The sequence below is a fragment of the Protopterus annectens genome, chromosome 10.part0, assembly GCF_019279795.1.
Source record: "Protopterus annectens isolate FY-2018-M chromosome 10.part0, PAN1.0, whole genome shotgun sequence".
In the NCBI taxonomy this organism is placed as follows: domain Eukaryota; kingdom Metazoa; phylum Chordata; order Ceratodontiformes; family Protopteridae; genus Protopterus; species Protopterus annectens.
In genome coordinates this window covers 373,049,353-373,075,871 of record NC_056744.1, presented here as the reverse complement: position 1 = coordinate 373,075,871, position 26,519 = coordinate 373,049,353, and the positions used below count along the sequence as shown (strand labels likewise).

At 42.5% G+C, this 26,519-nt stretch overlaps 1 protein-coding gene across 3 annotated transcripts in view; it reads right to left on the bottom strand.

Moving 5' to 3' along the window:
- Positions 1-10,976: 10,976 nt before the first annotated feature.
- The window catches only part of SMG7 (SMG7 nonsense mediated mRNA decay factor), a 988,399-nt gene continuing 972,856 nt past the window's right edge, over positions 10,977-26,519 (bottom strand). For all 3 annotated transcript variants that reach the window (XM_044085293.1, XM_044085292.1, XM_044085294.1), the window contains one exon: positions 10,977-13,315. In XM_044085293.1, coding sequence (XP_043941228.1) covers positions 13,208-13,315 — 108 coding nt within the window. In that variant the 3' untranslated portion in view covers positions 10,977-13,207. The remainder of the gene's footprint in view (positions 13,316-26,519) is intronic.

Below are 26,519 nucleotides of genomic sequence, written 5' to 3'. Positions count from 1 at the left end.
TTCCCCAACCTAAACTGAAGGCAAATTTTTTGGCATCTGTATAAAGTTCTTGTACTGGTTGATGGATTTGAAGAGGTAAACCTGGATTCTGACTAAGTTGCTGCATCCACCATCCTAGCTCTTTTTTCAAGCACAGAAGAGGAGGAATGACCGTCTTCAAGGGATGAGGATGCTGAGATCAGACAGATTTCAGAACCATTGGAACTTCCTCATGTGAAATTTTGCAAATGGCAACATGGGGACTGTAAAGACCATGAACCCAAGAAGTCTGAGGACCTTCCTGGCAGTGATGGAAAGAAGAGGAAGAGATGCCATGAAAGCTGTGAGAGAAAGAGTTTACTCTGAAGGAAAAAAACAGATCTGTTCTGAACCTGCACCCCAGAAAAATGAGATCCTGACTGGGTGAGAGAGTAGATTTTGAAATTTGTGAACGCCCAAGTCTTGTAGAAAGGAATAGCTAATTCCAGGTGCTGGAGCAGAAGATCTGGACTGCTGGCCAAGAAAAGTAAGATGTTAAGATAAGGGTAAATGAAGACTTTTCAGTCTTAAGTAAGCAATAGCTGGGGCTAGACACTTTCTGAAAATCATTGGAGCAGTGGAAAGACCAAAGGTAAGATGGAGAACTGAAAGTGCAAAGAACCCACCGAGAAACATAAGAATTTCTTAAAAGTGAGGGTGAACAGGGATATGCAGGTAAGCATCCTTTAGATCCAGTGAAGCTAAAAAGGCTTGAGGATGCACAAGAGGCAGAAGAGACTGTAGTGATAGCATCCTGAAAGAAGGCCCCACCTGGAAGGTATTCAACGTTGAGAGATACAGAATGGACCCTCTTCTTGGAACCAAGAAAATCCTGGAATAAAATCCCCTGCCTTGCCGATCTGAAGGGACTGGTTGAAAGATGCCTTGTACAGAAAGCTGAGGAAACAGATGTAGCTGGTCTGAGGGTGGTTGAGGAATCCCCTGAAAAGGGGGGGGGGAAGACTTCCAAGTCATGAAATAGCCATTTTGAATAATGGATATCACCTAGGGGTCCTAAGTGATCTCCCTCCAGACTGAAGAGAAAGGTTTAGAGGCATAGGGGTATGACTTGGAAGTTGAAGGTGGATGTCACAGAGAGCCTGGTCTGGACTGAAAGGGCTGCTGAGGGGATGGAGCAGAAGCAACAGTCTGACTGAGGTCTAACAGATTTATGTGGCCTACAAACAGAGGGAGCTGAAGTACAGGAAGATCTGGAAGGCTTTCTAATAAAAGGAGTTTTAGCAGGGAAGTTCCTATGAAATTTAGGAACTGGAAAAACTAGCAAATGCTTTAAATCCTGGAGCTCCTTACCTTTCTCTGAGTCTTAGAAGAGTTCTGCAGCAGCTTTTCCAAAAACAGAATTATCCAAAGGAGCATCAAGCAGCTTTGCCTTGATGTCATCTGGAAGAGCCTGTAGACGCAGCAAAGTGCATCTCCTAAGAACAGAAGCAGCAGACTTGGAGGAAGCTTCTACAGCATCATAGCTACATTTAATGGAATGCCTGGGAACCTGTGAAGACGCAGCTAAGAGAGAAAGAGCCAACGACTTAGCTTATAAACCTGGAAGCTGAGACAGAGCCTGAGAAGCTTGGGATAGCAAAGCTAGAAAATACCTAGACATATGGGTCTAGTAATTAATGGCCCTGATTGCAAGGATTGAAGTGTAAACGTTCTTACCCAACCTCTCTAAAACGTTACTTTCTTTGTCTGAAGGAAGTAATTTTGTAGAGGGGACAATCCAAGAGGATTTGTCAGAAGTGATAGAGACCACTGCTGGGTCAGCTGAGGGACATTTAAAAAGAAATATGAAATCTTCAGGGAACCTTATAGAAACAGTCAGGTCTTTTGGAAGCTAGTGCCTGTGAAGCTGGGGTCTTGGAAGATGAAGCAAAAGCATTACAGAAGGTTGGAAGCACTGGAGGGACAGGTGCAGGGGGCCTCCACCTGAAGCAAATCATTGCATCTCTTTTGCTCCTCTGAAATTTGATAAGAATCCCACTTAAAGTTGTTCCTCATCTTATTGACTGTCTCCCCAAAAGAGAGTTTTTCCATGGGTGGAGTCTCTCCCACTAAACTCTTCCTCTGAGGAAGCATATTCCAAGGGGGAAGGTATCTGGGTGGAATATGCTAAGGGGTCTTCATCTGAGGAAGACCTCTCAGAGTCAGAATCCTGGGCTAGGATAGAGAGAAACTCCTGAGGACCCGAAGGCAGCACAGGGGAAGAGGAGAAAGGACAGACCAAAATAGGAGAGGCCAAACCCGGAGGGCCTGAGGGCCATCAACGCCTTAAGACCTTGAGAGAAGACCTCTCACTTCGAAGGGGTAGAAAGTATTGTGGAATGTTTAGATTTTGGTTTGTTTTAGCAGGTCTCTCTAAAGCAGGAGCAAGGCCTGATGTAGGCTGAATGGCCAAAGATTCATGTTGCAAGGAAGCCGGAGCAGTTCCAGAGTCCTCAGAAGTAAGTAGTTGTGGTTCCCCCCCAAATTGTCCAAATCATCCAAACCGGATGTCTGCATGGCCTCAGATGTGCTCCTGATCCACACTTCTAATGGCCACCAATGCGGTTCCCACTGGACAGACTAACCCTACCTCCAACCGTACCACCGGGTTTTCACCAACCCTCAAGGGGTTCATCAGAGAGCGAAGGCACAACCGAACAGGATTCGGTCTTAGCTTTGCCCACCTTCCTCTTCACAGACAGCTCAAAGGAACTCATGGAACCCTCCATTGATTGCCTAGCCAGACGTTTAAGCCACTGGTTTTCAAGATACAAGTTTAACGTGGACAGACTACGCAAGGTTTTAGGGAAGAAGGCCTGGCAGACAGAACAGGACTCGGTCATAGAAGGCCCTAAACAAAACAAAGCTCGTGACTATCTTTTTGTGGAATTTACCTTCCACACCTACACTTGCCCTTTCTGTATGACATTAACAATAACAAAAGGCAGAAGCAAGCAAATAAAACCCCAACGGGGTACTTACCTGAAGCTGAGGAATGAGAAACAGATTCCAATGGCAGACTGAATATACAAGTCAACCTTTCCGAATGTCAGCGAAAAAGTTCTGAGGATTGTACTTGCGGATTGGCCCTTTTATGGCTGACGTTCCCTGAGCCTACGTGCAACGTCCCATATACAGGCAGTAGCATGAAGCTTTTGTATACAAGCCAAATGTTGGGTCGATAGCAGACTACAACCAATATGTAAAGAATATTGCAACATTGAATAGGACTTCTGTTGTTACTGCATCAGGCATTTGATTTTACTGTGGTCTCTAACATGGATAGAACTGCATACCCTCAGATGAAAGCTCATAGCTGTATGAAGAAAATCCTACTGGCACTATGCGTCTTGCTTGAACGGTTACTGAAATAGAAGCTGTTTATACATTAAAAAATAATATTCACACTCTTTATTTTCGCTTATAAAAATCCAGTTTAAAGCATCAAACTGAATTAATGCCACTTACAAAGATTAATTTATCTTTAATAGTTTGCCATTTACTGTTTTGTAGTAACACTTACGGTTCCAGAGATGTACTTGTTTAAATTGCAAAGTGATAATTTCATTTTTAAAGTCTCAAGCCACACCCTCCGCGAGGTAAAAGCACCAGAGTTGTATTGGAGGGAATGAGTTAAAATAATCCATCATATAGGCAACGGTATCCCAAAAGGAGAGTTACTACAGAGGGGAATCTGGACTTAGGGAGTTCTCCTCTTCTGAACCATATTCCAAGGGGAAAGGGATTTCGGAAGAGTAAACCAAAGATTCTTCCCGAGTCCGGGTGCTCATCTGAGGAATCTAATTCCCTAGGCCTTGAGTGGAGTGAAAGACCATGGACGAGCAGGCAGAGACACCCCTTGAGGAGGCATCAAGGCATTAAAAAGATCCAGAGTGAAATCCTGACATTCACGTTGGGGATCCTTAACAGGGGAAATATGCTTAGTTTTTTTGTTTCTTCATCAGGATGTCTACATGAAACAACCTCAGAGGGGTCAGACCCCTGGTGAGACTCAACGGTTTTAGAAATCTCCTCCCTAAGATCTGAGGAATCCCCCTTGGTCCTTCGGATATAATCAGCCAAGGTTCCCCTCAATGTCAAGCAGAGGCATTTAAAAAGCCACAGACAAGTGCAAGAAGCCAGATCCATGCCGGCCTCTAATTGGGTCATGGCAGAGAAATCCAAAGCAACCACCAGGTGGTTTTCCAGGCTTTTATCAACCTTTACATGGATATCTGGGAAGGCTGGACAACAGCTAGACCAGACCTTTTTTGGCCGCCTTCTTGGCAGACAGCTGGTCCTTAGGATGGCAGGATTCTGTATTGCACCTTGAGCCAACATCTTGAGAAGCTGGTTCTCCAGGTACAGTAGCAGAGACAACTATGAACGGTCTTAGGCACAAATGCCTGGCAGATAATACCACTGTGGATGGTTGTGGAAAGCACTCAGAGACACTGGTTGTGGTGGTCTTTATGTGGAATCTACCTCCCGCACCCATATGTTCCCTTTCTGGATTACAAACACAATAACCACAAAAAAAATAAGAGAGAGACAAAAACCTCACTGGGGCACTTATCTGTAAACACGGCTTGGTAAACAGCACAGCAGAAGGGAGTTCAGACTGATATTCAACAATGGGATTTGAACCGGCGGCAAAGAAATTCTGAGTGTATGCATCTGTACATCACCATTATGCCCTACGCATTGCAAGGAGAGCATACGTGTGACATAAGACACCTATAATAACTAAAACTTTGTTACACTGGCCATAAGTTGGACTGTCATTGGCAGGAAATACCTTTGGTAAAGAACACTGCAACAGTTAAATGGAAGGATGTTTAACTTGACTTATGAAGAAAGATCCCAGCTAATTAGTTTTGCTGAATAGTGGTCAAAACAGTTAAAACCAGAATGATCCAACATGCACCATTTAGGTCCTAGACTGATCTAGCATAAGTATCATAACTGAAGCAGACATCTACTACAACAATGGTTTACTGTAATGGGTGTTAAGTGAGGTGGCAGAAGCTACTGTGTCCCATTTACCAGAACTGCAGACATTTGAGTAATGTGGCAGTACTGATTCTTTCTTTCCATACAGAAACCTGCAGCCAACCTGATTCCCAGAGCCTTTGCATCATTCCTAGCCAATGGACATCCAAAGATCAAGTCTGAACATCAGGGTGTAAGATTTGTGTCCATTAGTGCCATCTTCTGTTCTTTCTAAACGATGTACAAGCAAGTCTGATACCCGAGAACAGCACAACCTCATCAGCTGCATGTATTTCACTGAGAAGGGATGAAGATAATAGGAGGCAGACAGAGAATGATGGAGATAAGAGGACCATCTGTACAGAGCTGCACTACCCTTTGCATCTAGATTGGGGAGCGGGGAGAAAAAAGTGGTCAGAAGGAGTTGGAGGGTGGGAGTATGTACTGTAACAATGATCTACTCAAACATCTACAACTATGGTAAGTGGGACACAACTGCACTGTGTTCTTTGTAGTAATGTTGCAGTACTGATTTTTGGGAACACTCTCAAAGCCAACAGCTGTATGGGTAGGTTATCTGTATGACCCTAAGAAATTAGGATTTGCAGGATGGCTGTAGCAAAACCTGCCCTAGCGCTGGAGATATCAACTAGATTATGTTGTTTTGTAAAAGTATGCATGGCGTTCCATGTGGCTGCCTACAGGATGGCCTGGGTAGGGACTCCTTTGAGGAAAGGAGTGGTAGTTGCCCTGTGCCTGGTGAAGTGAGCTTTAATATGACCAGGCAGAGTTTTTCCACGATGAGAACATAATGCAGTTGGATATCCATTTGGAAATGGTTTGTTTGGAGACAGGTCTGCCCTCTTTACCCATTGTGAAAGCCACCAATGATTGCTCTGCTCTGCTATGAGTTTTTGTCCTGTCTTGATGAAACCTAATTTACCAGTGTACATCCAGGGAATGAAGGACTGGCTCTACCCTGTTCTTTGAATTTAGGAAGAGGACTGGCAGGTGAATAGCCAATTTTAGGCTAAGTTCTGATACCACCTTGGGCACAAATGATGGACTGGTTCTAAGGGTAACCCTATTGTTGTGAAATACAGTGAAAGGCTCTTGAGGGCTTGTAGTTCTCAGACCCTCCTTGCTGATATGGCAGCTATAAAGAAAGTGGTCTTCCAAGTAAGCATCTTTAGAGAGCACGTAGCAGCTAGTTCAAAGGGGCAAGTTGAGTTTAGCACATAAGTTAGATCCCAAGCAGGACAAGGGTTCCTTTCTGGGTTGTCTCAAATGAATGACGCCTTTTAGGAAAAGTTCCACATGGAGGGGGTGAGAAGATGGGTGGAGACCAGTGCAGGTAAGCCAAGATGGCAGATACATGTACTTTAATACTGGATTAGGAAAGTCCCTGTCTAAACAATGCCTGTAAAGTACACCAAGATGGAGCTGATGTCTGCCTGAGAAGGGCTGGCATTCTTGCTGTAAAACCAGATGGAAAATCTTTCATTTTACCAGGTATGATTTTCTGGTAATGAGTTTCCTTTTCCTTGCTTCCTTTAGAATGGAAAGCATGTCCTTGGGAGAGGCAACATTCCTTGTTGTGAAAAACTAATCCTCCAAGTTTGGTTAGGTGAGGAAGGAATACAAATTCCTTGACTTGACTGATCTATTTTCTTTGGTAGGGTGCAGAATCTTCCCTCCTTGCCATGAGCCAAGAGAAGGGAGAACCAGTGTAACACTGGCCGGGGGGGGGGGGGGGCACTAGGATCATGCTGGGTCTGTCTGCCCTAATTTTTATCAGTACCATGGGGATCAGAGGCAAAGGCAGGAATGGCATGCATACAGGGGCAGGTTTGTCCACCTGCCATTTTCCAAGTCCCTGTCTATTCAGTTCTGGAGCAGAACTTTTGTAGTTGTCTGTTCTGGTGAAAGGCAAACATGTCTATTGTGGGGACTCCCCCATTGTAGTTAGGTCCAGGAACACATCTCTCCAACTTCCATTTGTTGCGTCTAGAAGATTCCTTACAGAATCTGCCAGGGTACTGTTCTAACCTGGAATATGAGATGCTATGAGAATCAGTCTTAGTTTTTGTGCCAACATCCAAATCTTCCTTGTGAAGCTACACAAAGGGAAGGAACACAGTATCTCCTTGCTTGTTTATATACCACATCACTGTGTTCTGTCCAAATCTTTAAATCCTTGGGATTAAGTTCTGTTGAAAAGCCTTTATGGCTATATAAACGGCTGGTAGCTCCTGGTTTATGTGCAGTTTTCTCTACTATGGTGACCAGATGCCCTGCACTTTCAGGGAGCTTAAGTGGGCCCTCCAAGCTATGTCTGAACTGTTTGCGGTGATGTCTGCTTCTAGTAAACAGAAAATTGCCTCTGGGTTCTGCAATATGGTACTCTTCCATCATAACAGTTTCTATTTCAGGCATGGAAGAAAAGGTAATAAGACATCCAGAGGTTGAGAATCACTGAAATTTTTTCATGGGCAACTTTGGAAGTGGAAATCATGAGAATGCAGCATGCCATATAATGCAGACTCTCCAGAAATTCCCTTGCTAAGATATGTTGTTTTGGTAACAAGCTGGTCAGGTAGTTTGTCACAAGATCTCTCTTTTCTTAGGGAAAGAAGGCTTTCTTTCTGTTGGGCCAAATCTAGGAGGGTTCCCAGTAAGAGGATCCTTACTTGAGGAAGAGTTTGTAACTTTTGAAGCTTTAGGATGAGACCTACCTTCTGAAAGTAATCTACTTTGATCTGAAAGGCATCTAGGGTCTATGCTGCGGATTTTCCCTGAATGAGACCGTTTATATAGGAGTAAATATGAACTCTTGACAGCACATTGCAGAACTATGGGAGGAGCTAAGCATTTTGTGAAAAAAATGGGAGCAGTGGACAGCCCAAATGGTAAAGGACATACAGACGAAGCAATTAAAAAAAAATAAATCACATGACTGGAAGAGAGCTTGCTGCTACATATCTTGGGTATTTTGTGTGACTGTCTGCTATAGGGACATGGAGGCATGTGTCTTTTAGGTCTAGAGTGACCATAAAAGAATCTTGGAAGATCATGGGAAATAGTTTTTGTAAGGTAAGCATTTTGAATTTTGGGATATTGAGAAACTTATGTTTTGAAAGGTTCAAGATGGGCCTTCCTTCTTGGAACTAGAAAGATCCCTGAAGTAGCTCCCTGTTCTTTTAGTGGGTTTTGGAATGCCTATGAAGGGTGGGATTTTCTCTGAACTGGATGCACTACTCCCTTTCTATTATGCTGAGGACCCACTGGTTCCTGGTGATAGTTTTTCACTGATTTAGGAAGGACAGTCTCTCAGACAGATGTCTGGAGGGGAGGATGGGTAGGGACATCAGAAGAACTGGGGATTGAAAATAATCACAGTTGGTCTCTGTGTTAAGTGAGCTCTTAGGAGCTCCCTCTGTTCCGAGTGATTGTTTCAGTCGCCATCTCCTGGACTGTCTGAATTTCTTGCAACAGGGAGGCCTCCCTTTGTCTTGTCTTGGGGGAAAAGGCCAAGGTTTTAAAGGGAAATTCCTACTGTACCTTAACGTTGGAGACAGCGCACTGATTCAAGGTACTTTAGCATATGGTATTGGCAAATTCAATGCTCTCATTGAAAGGGTGTTACAGGTATACACCACTTTTCTCAAAGCTATCCAATAATCTACTTTTTCTGTCATTAGGTAGGGGATATCTAGTTGGCTCCTTACGTACACCTACACCTTTTGTGGATTCAGTAGAGACTACCGAGGGGTCAGCCCTGGTATTTCTGTAAAGTTGCTTGTGAGATTCAAGCACTCTGCAAAACCTGTCCGATTCCTAGGAGGTGGTGGTAAAAGAGCAGAATGTAAAGCAATGTCTTCAAAGACATTATCCAGTAGTACGTGTACAGGAGGGATAGCCAGTGGCCTGGAAGAAATGAAACCTAGCAGTTCCCTATCATGGGTTTGAGCTTGAGAGAACAGTTTGCTTTCCCAATTGATAGCCTCCTTCATTCTATGAAGGGTATCCCTAAAAGAGAGGTCCTCTTGGAGGGGGCCGAAGAGAGGGTGTCATCTGAGTCTGAATAAGTTTGTGATGGAGGGTTCCCAGAATAGAGCAACTCCTCATCTTCTGAGCTTAAAGAATCTGAATCTTCCTGAAAGGCCACCTCACCTCCCTGCTTCTTTTATATGGAGAGGCTGCAGAAGTGTGGTAGGGCTCCCTGTATTTCTTGAAGACCAGGAATTCCTGTGCTGTTTTTAGGTCTTCGGCCTGACTAGAAGTGGCTGAGGGTAGAGGCAAAGAAAAAAATGGTTTGCTTTCCTTTGGATGTCTGATTAGAAGGGATGACTTGAGGTTGTGGTTGTTCAACTGCAACTTTGGTTAAGCTTTGTGTAGCAGAGGTAGAAAGATTTCCCCTTGACACCCACAACTCAAATGTTGGAAGTTCAGGCTTGCTGAGCAACCTCAAACCTGATCCATGTCTGCGTCATGGTAACAGTAGTAGGCAGGCCGGAAACCATGGTGGCCTCCCAAGAAATCACACAAGAGGGTTCAGGCTAGGAGTTGCCAGATCAGAGGGCTGCAAAGGCACCTCAACTAGGTTGTCTGCTGATTTGGGGACTAAGGCCTGTGCTTCATCAGAAATGTCAGCGTTCTTGATTTTTTTGTCTTTGTTTTGTTGAAATGACACTAGCATAAGTTGGTGTTTGTGAAGACACCAGGGGGACTGAAACCAAAGACTCCATATGGTCAAGTCAATACCTTGACCCTACATTTTATGGTTTTTGCTTACAATTTAGAACAGTCGGGACAATTAAGTGTGTTGTGGCCCCGAGTACAACAAACAAAACGAGTGAAAATCTTTATGAAGGGTTTGCTTTCCACATTTCAATTCATCACTGACCTTTTTAAACATTAAATTAATATAGGCAAAACTCCAATAGTGTACTTATCTGACTGGAAGGAGGAGACGGTCTGGAAAAACAAACCAACAGACAGACTGAGTGCTAGCATGAAGTGCATAGGACTGCATGACTAGAAAGAACAATAGTGCAGAGGCCGCCTTTCTTATACCCTGATGTCAGTCCTCAGATGTTTGTTGGCTAGGGATGATGTTGAAACTCTGAAAATTGGGTCATTCACGGGACTCTGCTTGGCAGAAAGACCCAAACATCAGTACCTCATCACTGACCATTAAGATCATCAGCAAATTACTCAGCCTGGTGGAAATTTAAAAGGCAGGTAAAATGGAAGAAGGTGATGTTTGTTAAATAAGTAGATGCATGAGAATCTGCAAAAATAATATAACCAGTGAAATAATTACCTTATTGTCTAAGTCACAGGACGATGACAGCAGAAGAAAGGCTGCATAAAGCTGATCCTTGCCAGACAGTAGAGTACAGGATTTAATGAGACAAAATCTGCTTCTTGAACTGAGGTGCATTTTTACCACTGTTCTTGTGAATTTTCCTCTTTATATTTGCAGGTTATAGAAACTGAAAGAGCAGCTACAGGGAGTAGAAATACAGACCACTTCCAGCTTGAAAAAAACAATGTAGTAATATTTGCCTTCAGTCTTCTGTTACAAGCGACTTGTGACACTACTGAAGCTCCAGCAAACAGGGCAAAACAGTTTAGCAGCCTTCAGAATATCCGATAACAATGGTACTCTGCTGTTACATTCAAAAGCAGCGTAGTATTAACTGTTAAATGGAAAACTAAATCATACAGCACTGCTAATACGGCAAAGTAAAGCAAAAAAACAACAAAACTCCATGTTGGAAGACTGCACATTCACACCTGGGCAACAGCATGGGTCAGAACATGTCTGAAACTGACATAAGCACATGAGAAATTAAGTGAGACAGTCATAACAGATTAAGGTATACATGATTCATTAAGATCACAATAAAAATAATTCCATCTCATCATAAAAAGGCAAAAATAAGATTAAAAGACAAGACTGAGAGAACCAAGATTTAATTTATTAAAGGCAAAGCTGATTCCAGCAATCGCTGCACATGGTGTTGTACAGACAAACAGAAACACAAAAGCTTTAGAACACAAATCAGTTTCTGGATGGATGTGGGGGTTCTAATTCCCTCTGAACAAGGGAGGGTAAGCCCCCCGTGCTCCAATGAAACCCTAAACATTCCAACACAATATTCTCATGCGGAGTTAGGACGTTATGCCTGGTACTGAAAGAACTGAATACTGCACTGAGCTGAACTCCAAGGTGAATCTGTGCATTTCAAACACTGGAATGTCATAGCTGCCTTGCCATGTTACTGTATGTAAGAAGTTGGCAATTACAAGGCTTCATGTAGACAGAATTTTACCAAAATGATTTTAGGAAGGTTTCACCTCTGAGCTACAAAGATTACTTCCGAAACCTTTGACATGTAGAACAGACTCAGTGGGGTTCTTGTTTTGTGGATAACGACTTTCCTTACTCTTAAATAATCATTACTCACTGATGAGTACAGGGTCTACCTGATAAAATTCTGGAATTTCTATCGCAATGCTGCACATTACAGGGTACAAAGTTTATCTTGTTCATCTGTCCTGGCCTGAACAGTCCCAGCTCCCAGGTTCCCTATTTATACTACAAAAAAGCACAACTTGCACAGCATTTATAGACTTTTTAAAATGGACCTTCAGTTTGTGTCCAATGTTGCTTTCTTGCATGTAAAAATGGGTTTCTTCCCTCTTCCTTATACTTAGCTATATTTTCAGCTTTTTAACCCAAATAAAAATGGAATTGCCAAAACAGAAACTGTCTGAAGAAGGTTTTTCTCTGACCCCTTCCCCCATGTGCACCCAAGACATGAAAACGTTTTTTTAAACTCCTGCTCTGAAAACCCACTGTGCTGGTTTGGCTTCCATGCTAGAATGCAAAACCCGTAGTATTACTGTGTTGTTTCAATGTCCCTCCCCCTCCCTGATCTGGCGTGAGGACAACATGGTGCAGCAGCAGCATTATGTTCTGTATGTTCTGCCCATGCATTTATGTTCTTGACCCTTTATCTGTGCCCCGTTTTGCTGAACCAGCAGCACTGCTGGACTGAATCGGTTCCTTTCAGTGACGCGCTGCAGATCAGGAACAAGAGTATCAGCAGCAGGCATTAAAAAAAAAAAAAAAATGAACAAAGAGCATCAATTCAGTTTTTTTTAAACTATCAATTTAAAATAACTCAGACTGAGAACTCAAGAGACAAGACAGAGCCCACCCTACTGCAAGGCTGGTATGCTATAGTAAAATCTACGAGAAGAATCAAACACACAGATTTAAAATCCCCTCAGCAGCTAAGCTGCATCTTCAATAGAACACTGCTGTGCACACTGTATCCCAGTTTTAGCTAGAAATTCTACAGAACGAATCACAAATACAGTATTAAACTACTGTAATTTCTAATGTGGATATTAACATGAATAACTAGCAACTTTCTTCTAGCAAAAGGGTTGGATGCAGTGAGATGAAGTGCTTTGTTGCTTTTTTTTTTGTCGCTCACAGGATACCCCTTTCTTGCTGGACCAGGAGATAGTCAATTAAATACATATACAAACACATCTCCTCTCCCCAGCACCACCAGTTCAAACAAAAAGAACTAGAGCGCAGGTCCTTCATTACTACATTCAATATATAAGCACGTTCCATTTAGGTGGGTACACAAAGTGGTTTCTTGCTACAGCAATAATAGATACTTTAGTGAACTGTCCCATATCAGCGAAGCAATATTAAGTTAATTCCTTCTTCTCTGAGAAAAAATATAAGAATTATTTTGAACTCCATCACTACAACTTATCCCACTTGCTCTATTTCTCTGCTTCACTTTCCAATACAGTCTAAGTGTCCAAGACATGCACAATGGAAAGGATGAGAAGAGGCTCCAGTGGACAAGCACTTGTTTGGTTTCATCAGTAACCGAGTGAGACGAATGACATTTTCTTCCGCTGGAGAAAAAGTCAGACAGCATGGTAGTGTGTTCGGATATCTTGGTTTGTTTGAGTTGCTCAAGAGCAGCTTCGTGCACACTCAGCGGTTTGGTGGAGCGCTTATGCCCTCTTGACAGTGAGAAACACAGACAGAGAGGAGAGGGCTGCCACCCGCAAGGGACCGTGTGGGTCACTACTGCAAACCCAACATGCCATGGTTTTGTGAAGCCTTAATTCACAGCTGTGCCATCATCGCCCTTCAATGTGGTGGATTCATGGTGCCTTGTCCCCGCTTCTGTTTCTGTTGCATCAGCAACTGCTCGAGGGCTGAAGGTCCAGGATGCATCATTGAACTGGACCAGATTGACTAGAAAAAAAAATAAAAACAAGGCCCATTACTACTTCATCACTGAAAAAAATGCATGAATGCATTAAATGCTATGGATAACCGCAATTGTAAAGTAAGTTTTAAACATGAACTCTCATAAGCTGATTTACCACCTTCACATGTAGTAGAGTAGAGCTGTATTAGCTGAAGATTACATACAGGAGCACTTTCTGAACTATCACAACCACAAATTAAAGGATGGAATACCATCTCAAACATGGTGCTGCCACTCTAGAATTTTTTTAAACAAGTTTCTCTCTGTTAATTTGTAACGTGAACATATTAACAGCAATGAAAAAAGATCACAACACTAGTACTGTATAAAGGAATTGTACAGTTTCCATCACAGCTTTATTATTTCACTCTTATGCATTAGAACATATTTATACACTTTTCAACTTTTACCAATCCACTTAGTTATCTATTTTGAATATCCTTTTGTATATTCTGTTGCCAAATGTACCATATACTCCCCACCTTTTAATGATCACAGCTCTATTCCTTGTATTTCTTTTAAGATATTATTTTGTGTAATTAATACCTTCTCTGCAACAGAAATCAACAAAAAACAGTTTTTGTATGGATATTTTAGATCTATGTAGTTAAGCCTCACACAAAGACACACACAAGGTTATTCATAAACTAGAACAAAGAATTCTAAGAAGTAAGCTAACAGGAATGGAGAAAGGAGAGTATACAAATAGGGATGACTGCAAGTAGGGGAATAGAACACAGGCTAGAGGGGACTGGAATCCACTGGAGAAAAACTGGCAAGGAAAAAGTACTGGCAGCATATAAACAGGGAAAGGTAAGAGTGGGATAAGGTCAAGAAGAAGTTTGGACTGTAGGTTACAGTCTGCCTTTTCTACCAGGAATCAACAGAATGTTATAGGTAAAGAGAAAGGCCAAGTGAAAGACCAGCTCAGTAGAATCTTTAGCAGAGTCTAGACTGGAAGAGAATCTGGAAAGCCAATTTACAAATGAACAATGGGAGGACATCTGTATGGCTCCCAAGTATACAACAAAGTCTAGAAGTTTTGGGATTTTTGCTTGAAAGTGTTTGCACAGATAGTTTTATACCCCAAGCAGACTTCAAAGAATTTTTCAAGTAGATAGCAAATGCTGAAAGTGCAATGGGGGAGAAAGTGAGGGAGAAAGAAAAAGTTGTTATGCAGTTACCATAACATTCTATCTGTATTGTAGATTTTTCATTTCTCTTCGCATATGGGTTCAAGATGTGATCCACTGGATCCAACTCGGCCGTTACTAAGCTCATGGCAACCAAAATGTTCATGGACACCTCCCCCTTACCTACAATCCACCTCTTCCCAGTTACCTCACATCTTGTTTGCCAAGACCATCTCCAGACAGAGAAAAAGTAGTAGTTTACATGAAAAAAGCTCTTAAGACCATTTCTGGAGTATGGAGAAAGACAATGCAAGCAAAAAAATGTACGCTTCCCACGCCATCAAAAACAAAGGGTTAGGGGCTTGGAGGGAGGGGATGTGAGGAGAAATGAAAAATCGGCAATAAAGATGGAACATTATGGTATGTACATAACTTTATCTGATAGTCAACTTTTCATTTCGTCCTTACATATGGGACAGAGTCCTCAGCTACCTTTATCCTGGGTGGACTCATGGAAGAATATTTCTCAGAACTATTGAACCAAAGGAGGCTCTTCCCCTGGAGACCAAATCCGATTTGTTTTGAGAGATTAAGGTATGATGATTAGCTCAAGTGACCGGTACACAAATTTCGTCCATGGATGCATTAGCCTGAAAAACTGCCCACAAGGCCATGGCCCTGGTTGATTGAGCTGCAACAGGTTTGGGAAGCTCTATACTTTGGTGTAGATGAAGGAAATGCAATCAGAGAGACATTTTGCTAGAGTAACTTTGGATACTGGCAGGGCCTTCCTAGGGCATCCAAGGGAAATAAACAGTTGATCTGCTTTCCTAAAATCTTTTGTTCTGTACAGATTAAAATCTTTTGTTCTGTACAGATAAAAACATAATTGCCTATGGACAGCCATCAAATGCAGTACATATTCACGTTTGTTACTGTTGTTAGGGTAGAAAACAGGCAAGTTAATGGTTTGATATTCGTCTCGGAAACAACTTTAGGTAGAAAGGAGGGGTTGGTGTGCAAGGAACTCTGTCTTTATGGAAAAAGGAAGTTGGGAAGATAAGGCCTGAATTTCTGATATTCTCCTTGCTGAATTAATGGCCACTAGGAAGATGGTCTTCCAAGACAAAAATTTTATATCACATGTTGCTGCGGCGCTTTCAAACAGGGGTTGAACGATAAGAAATAGCACCAAGTTTAGGTCCCATGCAGGAGGGGGGTCCTTGAGAGATGGCCTTAGTAGTAGGGTCCCTTTCAAGACAGTTTTGCAAAGCTTGTTGGAAATCAGTGACAAGTTATCTTTTCCAATGTGAGAATCAGAGATGGCTGCTAAGTACACTTTAATTGTAGAGACTTCTGCCCCGTTGTTAAAGATGTGAGCCAAAGCATCTAGGACACAGTGGATAGGTGCTGTGAAGGATCTATATCATGTTGTTGAGCCTAGATTACAAACCTCTTCTATTTGTTCCTATAAAGTTTTTGAGTGGATGACGTATGGGAGGATAACAGAATATGATGGACTGGGGAGGACAGCATAGGCTGTCAGGTTATAAATGGAACTGGAGGAACCAAGCTGTCAGCTTGAGGTTGGGAAGATGGGGGTGAGTCATTCCTGTTGGGTATGACAGAATGTCTGGAGTGGGTTCTAGAATCCAGGGTTTCTTCTGAAAATGAGGCCACAGGAAGGGAAATCAGATTTGTTGAGGCCAAAATGGGTCAATGAGGATTACTGTTCTCTTCAACCGGTTTGCTTTCTGGAGAAATTTAGGAAACAAGGGGGGCAGGGGGAAAGACAGACAAGAAACTGGGGGCCAATCATGTAGTAACTACGGCATTTGTTGTTCAAAGGGGATGTGAAGAAATTGCAGCAGGGCTGGCCCCATCTGCGGAAAATCTCTTCTCCACTACTTTCTGGGTTAGGGACCATTCGTGAGGCATGAGAACGGATCTGCTCAACTTGTCTGCTATCACGATGGACTTCCCTAGAATGTGCACTGTTACAAGAAAGCGGTTGGATGTGATCGCCCACTGCCACACTCAGAGCTTCTCGTCACAGAGGGTATAATCTGGATCCTCCTTGCTTGTTTATGTGCCAGACTACAGACATGTTATCTGATTGAATCGCCAATGTTCCCAGAGGCAGAGCAGTCCGAAAGGCCTGCAATGCTAGAAGCACTGCACTCATCTCCAGAATGTTTATGTTCAAATTGGCCTTATTGGCAGACCAGGTGCCTTGGACCATCTTCCCCAGATAATGCCCCCCTCCACTCTATCTGGGAAGCATCCATGGTCACCATGACCTGTGGTTGTAGATGAACAAAAGGTTGGCCTTGTGTTAGTTGATTGGAATGACTCCACCATAATAGGGCTCTTTTGTAGGTGTCTGTAATTAGAATTTCTCAGTTGGTGGATAACTGACCACTGTGCAGCTAAAAGCCATTGTAGTATTTGCATGTGGAATCTTGCCAGGGGAGCCAGGACTACAGCTGCAGCCACTGAACCTAGAGCCTGTAAGACACGACGGGCGGCTATCTTCTTGTTCTGCAGTAATTTGTGTGTTTGGCGCCTGACTGTCAATACTCTGGAGGGTGGAAGTCTTGCAACCATCTGAGCTGTGCTTGCTCCTATAAACTCCAATGTTTGAAAAGGTTCCAAATGTGACTTCTTCTAATTTATGGTTATACCTAGCTGTGCACAGATCTCAATAACAGTCTCTTGCTCAGATAACTGGATGCCTGGTCAGGGCAGAAATAAGCCAGTCAACCAAATATGGAAATGTAGAATCCTTGCCATCTCAAGTGAGCCGCTACCACTGCCATGCATTTGGTAAACACTCTGGGGATGACAGTGAGAACAAAGGGCAGCACTCTGAACTGGTAATGACTGGCTCCCAACCAGAAGGGTAGGTGCCTTTGGGATTGCCTGTTCATCTTTATATGGTAGTACACATCCTGAAGGTTTATGGAGCACATCCAATCGTCCTGTTCCAAAAAAAGGAAGTATGGGCTGAACCGTGACCATTCAGAACTTGTGGCATTGAACCGACTTGTTCAGTCTGCCGAGATCCAATATTGGTCTCCAGTCCCATTTATTTTTAAACTAAAAAGAACCTTGAGTAAGTTCCGAATACTCTTTGGTTTGGGGGGCTTCGTGGACAACTCTTGTCCAGCAGTTTTTGAAGTTAAATGACTGCTTGATCCTTTTGACTGGGTGGAATGTCCGGGATTAACTCTGTTTTTTAGCCAGGTTCTCTAGTGCAGGGATAGTCGACCCCCAATTGCCTACAGAGGCAGGCCAATCAGGCCTCCTTTGAAGAGCAATGGAAGGGTTTCCCCAAAAAAGGCCTCTTGGGATCTATGGTTCTGCAGGCTTCCTCTGCTGCCAGGGTGGCATCTTCTGGAATTGTTCCCCACTCTGCCCCTGGGGGAACCCCACTCCACGTGTCCTGGTAAAACCCTGGTGATTTCTTGAACCACTTTTTACCACCACCTATCTGACCCTTGGGTTAAGGTCTCTGAGGGGTAGAAAAAGTGTGCCAATGACAGAAAGGGTCTTACTATCCTTTTCACACCTGGATAATGTATCTTTGACCTTGGGACCAAAAAGGGATGTGCCGTCAAATGTAGAATTGATAAACGGAAACTTAAAGCACAGGTGCATCCATGCATGCCTCCTCATAGAGATGCTGGAATTCGGCGCTCTACCCGTTCCTTTGGCTGCATGCGTGATGAGCCTTCCTGGAGTAGGTGGGTACAGAATGTAAGGTTGCCAGCTGATAAGCAACCTTTTCACATACCCCTTCATGCTATGGCTCCCTCAAGAGTATCTGATAGCTCCTTGATCAGATCCCTCTGTAATCTGGTGAAGTGGTAAAGATAATTCATTGATTGTAAGGCAAAGGTTGCTGAAAAAAGACAGTCTCCCCACACCTATCCATCATCCTGGAATGCTTATTAGTTGAACGAATACTGGAACTCTCATGAGATAGTCCCTTTTTAGTAGCTGCTGCCACAACCATGGCATCTACTGTAACCACATTTGTCCAAAAAGTCTTGTCAACTGGAGCAGTGATTATCCTGTTCGGTCTCCGGGGGGGTCTGGCCTCTCCCATGCTTGCCAATAGATCAATTAAATGAGCTTATCAGTGGGCAGAGTGACTCCGGTTGTAGACGGTCAGGATCTGAAGGCCGCCAGGTAGACTGACTCCTCAGGTGAAGGATTACTGGAATGCCAGCCACCTCTCGGTTTTAAAATCTCCAATACGTCTCTAAAAGACATCCTCAGGAAGTGACAGCGGGGATCCTTCTCCCTCATCAACAGTGTCTTCCATGGCTGACTCCTCGGTAGAGTCAAAATGCTTACTCTTGCAGGTTTCTCTTCTGAGGAACCTCCTTCAGCAGGATACTCTGGGAAGGTATCAGATCTGAACCCATATGTGAGGACAAAATGAAAAATTGACAATATTAGATCATGTTTTTTGGCGTATAATTTGTGTAGCCCTTAAATTCCCCAAAGAGGACTCTGTCAGAACTGGGGGAGCAAATGGCTGTAACTAAGGAAATGCTTTTTTATTAAACACCTTTATTGAATCATCACTTATGAGATGGGCAAATTTACACTTGCACAAAAGTAATCAAACTGTATTTTCAAAGTAACATTAAACATTATACCTCACATATATTACTATATACCATATAACCTAAGCAACATTGCATAAATTATTCAATTCCTGACCCCCCTTTTTTTTAAAGAAACATCTTTATTAAACCATCATTTATGACATAAGTAATCATACATTTATACAAATGAAAACAAACCACACTGACAATTCTAGTTGTAAGCACTTTACATCACAAATCATAGCTACACAATCTACCCAATCATTTTCAGTCAAACATTACACAGATCATTTAAGTCCTGCCTTCTTCTAAATCTCATTCCTCCACTGTATCTATTGTTCCAACAATTACCATTTTTTTTCTATGTGGCTTGCTCCGACCCCTTTTCTAAATATCCCAATTCTGGTTGTTTTATCGCTGTTACTATATTCACTACTTCTAATATAGTTGGTTTAGATTTTGATTTCCTTTTTCTAGTAATTGCTTTTTTGGCAGCCACCATAACTAGACACAGCAAACCCTTACTATGTCTAGGCAATTACAATTCTGTATCACAGCTCAGAAAAATCCTCTCTCGTCACACCAAACCGCCCACCTGGGATCTCTCCATCCCGCAGGGAATCCTTAAAGTCCATCAACCCACTACACTCACAGAAAATATGCTCCCAAATGCCTCTTTCTTCCTAGTCGCACCTCCAACATTTGCTGTCTACCTGAGAAAAAAATCTGTGAAGTCTACTTGGAGTACAAAAATATTTGTGCAAACGTTTCCAAGCAAAAATCCCAAATGTTACAGATTTTGTTGCATATTTGGGTGACAAACATACATCATCCCATGGTTTCTTTGTGAATTGCTTATCAACTCTCTCTTCCCAATCCTTTCTAACCAACTCTGATTCTTATAGTTATCATACAATATTTTATATGCTCTACTAATTATTCCTTTAACAGCAGCTTCTGTTCTAGATTCTACTAAAAACTCTACCAGTGATGGTCTTTCATTTAGGACCCCCTAATTTCTTTATCTTTGTCTATACTCTGTGATATCAATCCTTGAGAGAGAAGGCAATCTAACCTGCAGTCCAAATACATTCTTGGCCTCTTCCCATTCTATTGCCTTTCCCTCTCTGGTTATTTGCTCCCAATACTTTTTTTCCCCCAGTTTTCTCCAATAAATTTCACCCCCCCTCTTGCCTATTGTCTACATCCCTAATTGCAGTCATCCCTATCAGCAGAATATCCTCTCTTCATTCCCATGTTGGCTTAGTTCTTAAAATACTTTCTGCTGCTTTACGGATATAATATTTTGTATGATTATTGTTATTCTCTTTAAAGACCTACATCCAAAATCCCAGTGTCACCTTGTTTCTTGAGCTTTCCCCCGTTTCAATGTCATCACTTTCCACTTTGAATTACAGTTTTCTGCTTGTACTACGTCCTGGAGCCTTAACTGTGCAGCTCTGAAATGCCTTTTCAAACTGGGTAATCCCAATCCGCCCTGTTCTACTGGAAGAATCCGCCTATCCCACTTGACTCTTGCAGTCTTCCCCTCTCAGATAAAGTTCTTCTGCTCTTTAACTGCTACTCACAAATTTTCTTCTGGTTGATAAAAATATGCCTAACCCATTTATAAGACTAAAGGGACTAAAAACATTTTGACTGCTTGTATCTTACTATCCAAATCCATACAACAAAGCTTCCATTTTCTCAGTTTTTGTATTAGTCTCATCCCACATATCCCTTAGCTGCTGCACCAGAATAATTAATCCATACTCCTAAATACTTCATTTTATCATGTCCCCATAAATATGGATACTGCTACACCAATTTGTATCTGGGTACATAATTTACTAATGCATTTGCTTTAGCCTCATTAATTTTGTATCCCGAAAAGATATGAAACTGTCTCAAAATGTTCCACAATACTGTAGTGTCACTGGTTTTGTCAAATATAAAATATCATCTGCAAATAGTCAACTTTTCTTGACTACCATACCAATTATATCCTTGCATTTCTGAGTCCTTTATTTTCTTTGCCACTGGGTCTAAATATAATGCAAACCGAAAAGGGGGAAGCGGACACCCTTGCTTGGTTATTCTGCTCAAGCACAAATTATCAGAGAGGACCCCACCCACTTTAATTTTCACCTCTGATCCCTCATATAGCCTCCTAATCAACTTACAAATTTTTCAGGCAATGCACATGCTTCCAGTGCCCTGCTCACAAAGTCCCAGCTTACTCTTATCAAATGCTTTCTCTGCATCAAGACCCATCAACAAAATGGTAATGTCTTACATTCTGCTTCCCTCTGGATCATCAATGCTCTGTTAATGTCAAATGTTTGCCTCCCCTCCACAAAACCACACTAATTCATATCTTTCCATTTTGACATTACTTTTGTCACTGTTTTAACCATTATAGATATGACCACTTTATGACAATGGTTTAGTACTGAAAAGGGCCTGTATGAAGCTGGGACTGATGTATCTTTACCCTCTTTAGGTATTACAGCTACCACTGCTTTCTTCTAGGATGCTGGTAATTTTCCCCTCTTAAAATACGGTTAAACAAAAACTTCCAGATCTTTATAATTTTTTTCCCTCCCTAGCTTCCAAACTTCCACAGGAATACCATCTATTCCTGGGGACTTTCCTGTAGATTAGTTATACATCACAATTTTTATCTTATCTCCTCCTGCCCTGTTAGTAATTGAGCCTCATATCTACCTCTAACCCTGGCATATTTAATTCTTCCATAAATATTTCCATTTGCATCTTCTCTCGAATTCCATATTTCTCTTCTTTATACAGACCTTTATAGAATTTCCAAAATATTTGTGATACTTCTACAGGATCTCATTTCCATCCTTGTTATAGGCTCCTTAAGCTTGGTGACAGCCCTTTCTACTTTCTGTTGCCTGAGTCATTGTGCTAAATTTTTGTGCTCTACTGTTATTATCAAAACAACTGCTTAACAGTAATCTCTCTAAACTCATGCATCTTATCAAGGTAATCCCTTATTTTCTGTTTAGCATTCTGCAGTTGATTTTCTTTGTTCTGTGAGATTCCCCGTATTCTGCAATACTTTAACATTTGGCAGTCCCTCTAAATAATTCTGGTTACTTCTTAACCATAGCTCCCTTTCTTTTATTTCCATCCTATTTTTACACTCCACCTTAATTTTATCCCACTCTGTAGCTATATTTTCAGAAGAAATTTCTATCCTTTCAGTAACTCCTGAATAATCTCCACTACCCATTCCTTAAATTCATCTCTTTTCAATGGAGAGGTGGGAAAGTACCAGTGTCTCTCATTCTTATTTAATTATCCTGTGTTATTTTAGTTGGCATTGGTGCATGATCTGAAATAGTTATTGGGTGCATATCAAGACCTTCAATTAAATGCACATGCTCCTGTGAAATGTAAATCCTGTCTAGCCTAGCCCAGTTTTCTATATCTTGGGGAATATGTAAATTCATTCCATAGCCAGTTTTCTATATCTTGAGGAATATGTAAATTCATTCCAAAGTCCTATTACTGAATTCACATCTTCCATGCCAAATATTTTCATAAATTTCTTCAAAAAATCTACCCTCCTTTGTTATGCTTTCCCTTCTGGGCCCTCAGACACTTTTCTATGTGAAACAGATTCCAGTCCCCACCTACAAGTAATATTCCTTGCAAAACTGATTATTTTCCCAGAATTTTCTTAAGCGCCACTGCAGCAGTTTTAGGTAGAATATAACTACATGCCAGTGAGTAGCCCCTTAACACTACAAATTTTACTATTATCTTTTTTATTCTCTTCTATCACTATTGGAGTATCACTTGCGATTAATTATAAGTAATCCCTCTTTTCATTTGTCTCAGGTATTCCGCTGAATAATCATCCTGAAAAACCTTTATCAAATTCACATGTTCAGTTCTTTTTAAGTGTGTCACCTGTAACATAGCTATTTGCACTATATTTTTAAATATAGTTCAAAACTCATCTGTGAGACCGTTTACATGTAAAGATATTTAAAGACATTACAGAAAGCATCACTACATTAAAAAGTATTATTCTTACCTTATGTACAACACCTTTTTTGTCTAGTTCCAGCTTTTGTGTTGCATGCATAAACTTTCTGACAGGTTGAAGTTTTATAAAGTTGTTTCTTGTCGTACCCTTTTGAGCCTGTCACACCTTACAAAACTTGTGTTATTGAAAGCCTTAAAAACACTCCCAACACCTCCTATAACTTAACACTAACGCACACAACTGTGTGCATCTTTAAATACTGACAGCCACACTCAGACTTGAATTAACCTAAAAAAGAAGTTATGTATTTACCATAACATTCCAGCTGAGTAGTTACTCCATTTGTCATCAACTGTGGGTTTTGGATCCGGACCGAATCTGAGACAGCAGTTTCACCAGCATCAGATCTGAGCTCCAAGCTTCTCCCCTTACCCATAATACCACTGCATCTCCTTCCTTCCCTCAGATCAAGTTTGCCACCCAACAAATGAGCCCGATCAGCAAAAACCTGACCCACAAGAAAACACAAGAGGGCCGCAAAGGCACTATATCTCAGTCACTTCAGAAGAATAAACCCAAAAACAAGGCCAGGGGGAAGGAGGGAGGGACGGCTGATGATAAATGAAGTTAACTACTCAGATACCACAACCTTGGGAGGTCCTCATGGAAGGATATTCCAGAGTACCGTGGAGCCAAAGGATGCTCTCCCTCAGGAAATCACGTCCAATTTATAATGAGAAATGAAAGTATGAGATGAGGACGAAGTAGCTGCTGAACAAATATCGTCCAAGGATACCCTGGACCAAAAAGCAGCTGACGTAGCCACGGACCTGACAGAATGGGCATGAACCCTCCCCGGAATAAGCATACCTTTATCTTTGTAAACCTGCAGAATGCAAAGGAAAATCCACTTGGCAAGTTTCACCTTGGAAACTGGTTTGCCTAGAAAAGGTCTAGCGATGGACACAAAGAATTGGTCAGACTTGCAAAAGGGCTTAGTCCTGTGTAAGTAGAAATTAACTGCATATGTACATCCAACAAATGTAGTTTATATTCCCCCTTGTTCTCAAAATTTGGAAAAAAGACAGGCACATTGATTGATATTTGATTGTGAAGCCACTTTAGGCAAAAAGGAAGGATTAGTCCAAAGTGAGACCCTGTCTTTATGAAAAACCATATAAGGGGGTTTAACAGATAATGCCGAAGTGCTAGCTACTAGGAAAGCTGTTTTCCAAGACAAAAATTTCAAGTCCACAGAGGTGGCCGGCTAGAAGGGCAGAGCAACTAACGCCTGTAAAACTAAGGGTCCTGTGCGGTCTTGTCTCTGTCTTTATCCTTACATTTTTTCGGAAGATCGGTAGACAGATGGCTTATCTAAGCCATTCTGAAATACGGAGAACAAGAGCGAAAGACTTTAGCGACAAAGACAGCCTGACTACGAGGGCGTTAAAGCACAAAACAGACAGCGAGGAACGTCGTGGTCTGGCCCTAAACAGGTGATGCAGTAAGAATGAAAATCTCGGTGAGGTATTTCCTTTCCACAGGCAAGACAATTAACTTTTTCTGACATCAGTTAGAGCAAGAAAAAAGGATCCCCAACGGGGTACTTAGCTTTAGAAGACTACAGGTTTGAAACTCGAACAATGAAAACTTCAGGCAGCGGCCGACCGGCACTTGCAAACTGCTTCTGCTTCGGGCTCCCGCGTGGCAAGAAAAGCTGATGTAATGGCCTCTGACATCATAAAAGAGGCGACGCAGAAATCCCAAGACTCTGGTATTCGGGCCGACTAAGGGCAGGCAGATAACCCGAATGTGATAAATGCAACAGTGAAACACGAAGAACATTCCCAGATGGGTGCAAAATAAGATCCGGAATCGGATCCAAGATCCAAGGAGGAGCTACCAGATGAGATCACAGACAGGGAAATCAGATTTGATGAGGCCGGAATGGGGCAATGAGTATGACTCTGCTCCCCAACTGACATGCCTTCTGTAAAAACTTAGTCATGAGGGGTAATGGAGGATATGCATAAAGAAGACCGGGAGGCCAAGCATGGACCAGAGCATCTCTGGGGGATTCCCCCTGTGGGGGGATCAGAGCGAAGAACTCGCTGCACTTTGCGTTGGAAGGAGATGCGAAGAGATTGCAGCAAGGCTGACCCCCCTCGAGGAAGATCTGCTCCACTACACAAGGATTCAGAGACCACTCGTAAGGCATTAGGATAGTTCTGCTTAATTTGTCCGCTAGAATGTTGGACCGACCCGGAATGTGCGTTGCTATCAGAAAAGAGTTGGTGGAGATCACCTATTTCCACACTCACGGCCTCTCGACAAAGGGGGTAGGATCTGGTTCCTCCCTGTTTATTGATGTACCAGACCACTGACATGTTGTTTGTCTTAATCACAATACTTCACAGAGGAAGAAAGGCATGAAGGGCCTGCAATGCTAATAAGACCGCTCTCATCTCCTAAGCATTAATATGCAGATTGGTCTCATTTAGGGACCATATGCCTTGGACTGTACTGCCCGAGCAATGCCCCCTCACCCTAGTCAGGAGGCGTCCGTGGTCAACGTGGCTTGGGGAGGGGCTACAACAAAGGACTGTCCCTCTACTATCTCTGGAAAGTGGAGCCACCAGAGGAGGGACTTCCTGCATGCCTCGCTTATGCGACTCGGATGAGTCAATGGACAATCCAATAAGGACCACTGGACCGCCAATGTCCACTGCAGAACCCGCATGTGAAGACGAGCACAAGGAAGAAGAGTGACAGTGGCTGCCATGGATCCTAGGGCTCTTAACACCACTGCGGCTGGAGGAAAGGGATACTGAAGAATCACGAGGACATGAAAATGAAGGCTCCGAACCTGCTCTGGAGTCAAAGACTTTGGATTGCAATGTCTCTATTCTCACCCCTATGTAGTTCAGGACCTGAACCGGTTCTAGAGAGGACTTGGCTATATTTATAATGATGCCCAGCAAGTCTGACAACTTCCTGAAATAATCCCTGACTTGACAGAGTAGATGCCTGGTGTGAGCAGCAAGGAGCCAATCATCCAGGTACGGATAGACCTGTATGCCCTGAAGCTTTAGGTGAGCTGCTACTGCTGCCATGACCTTGGTGAACGCCCTAGGGGCTGTGGTGAGACCAAAGCGTAGGGCCCGGAACTGGTAGTGATTGTCCACTAGCCGAAAGTGGAGAAACCTCTGTGCATCTTTATATGGCAGTATGCATCCTGGAGGTCTATAGAGCACATCCAGTCTGCAGGATGAAATGTAAAGTCACCATCCGGAACTTTTCTTTGGCAACTGACCGGTTCAGCGTGGAAAGGTAGAGATTCAGCCTGGAGTCCCCCGTCTTTTTTGGCACCAAAAAGAACCTGGAATAGATGCCTGATCCGGAGTGATCTTGGGGG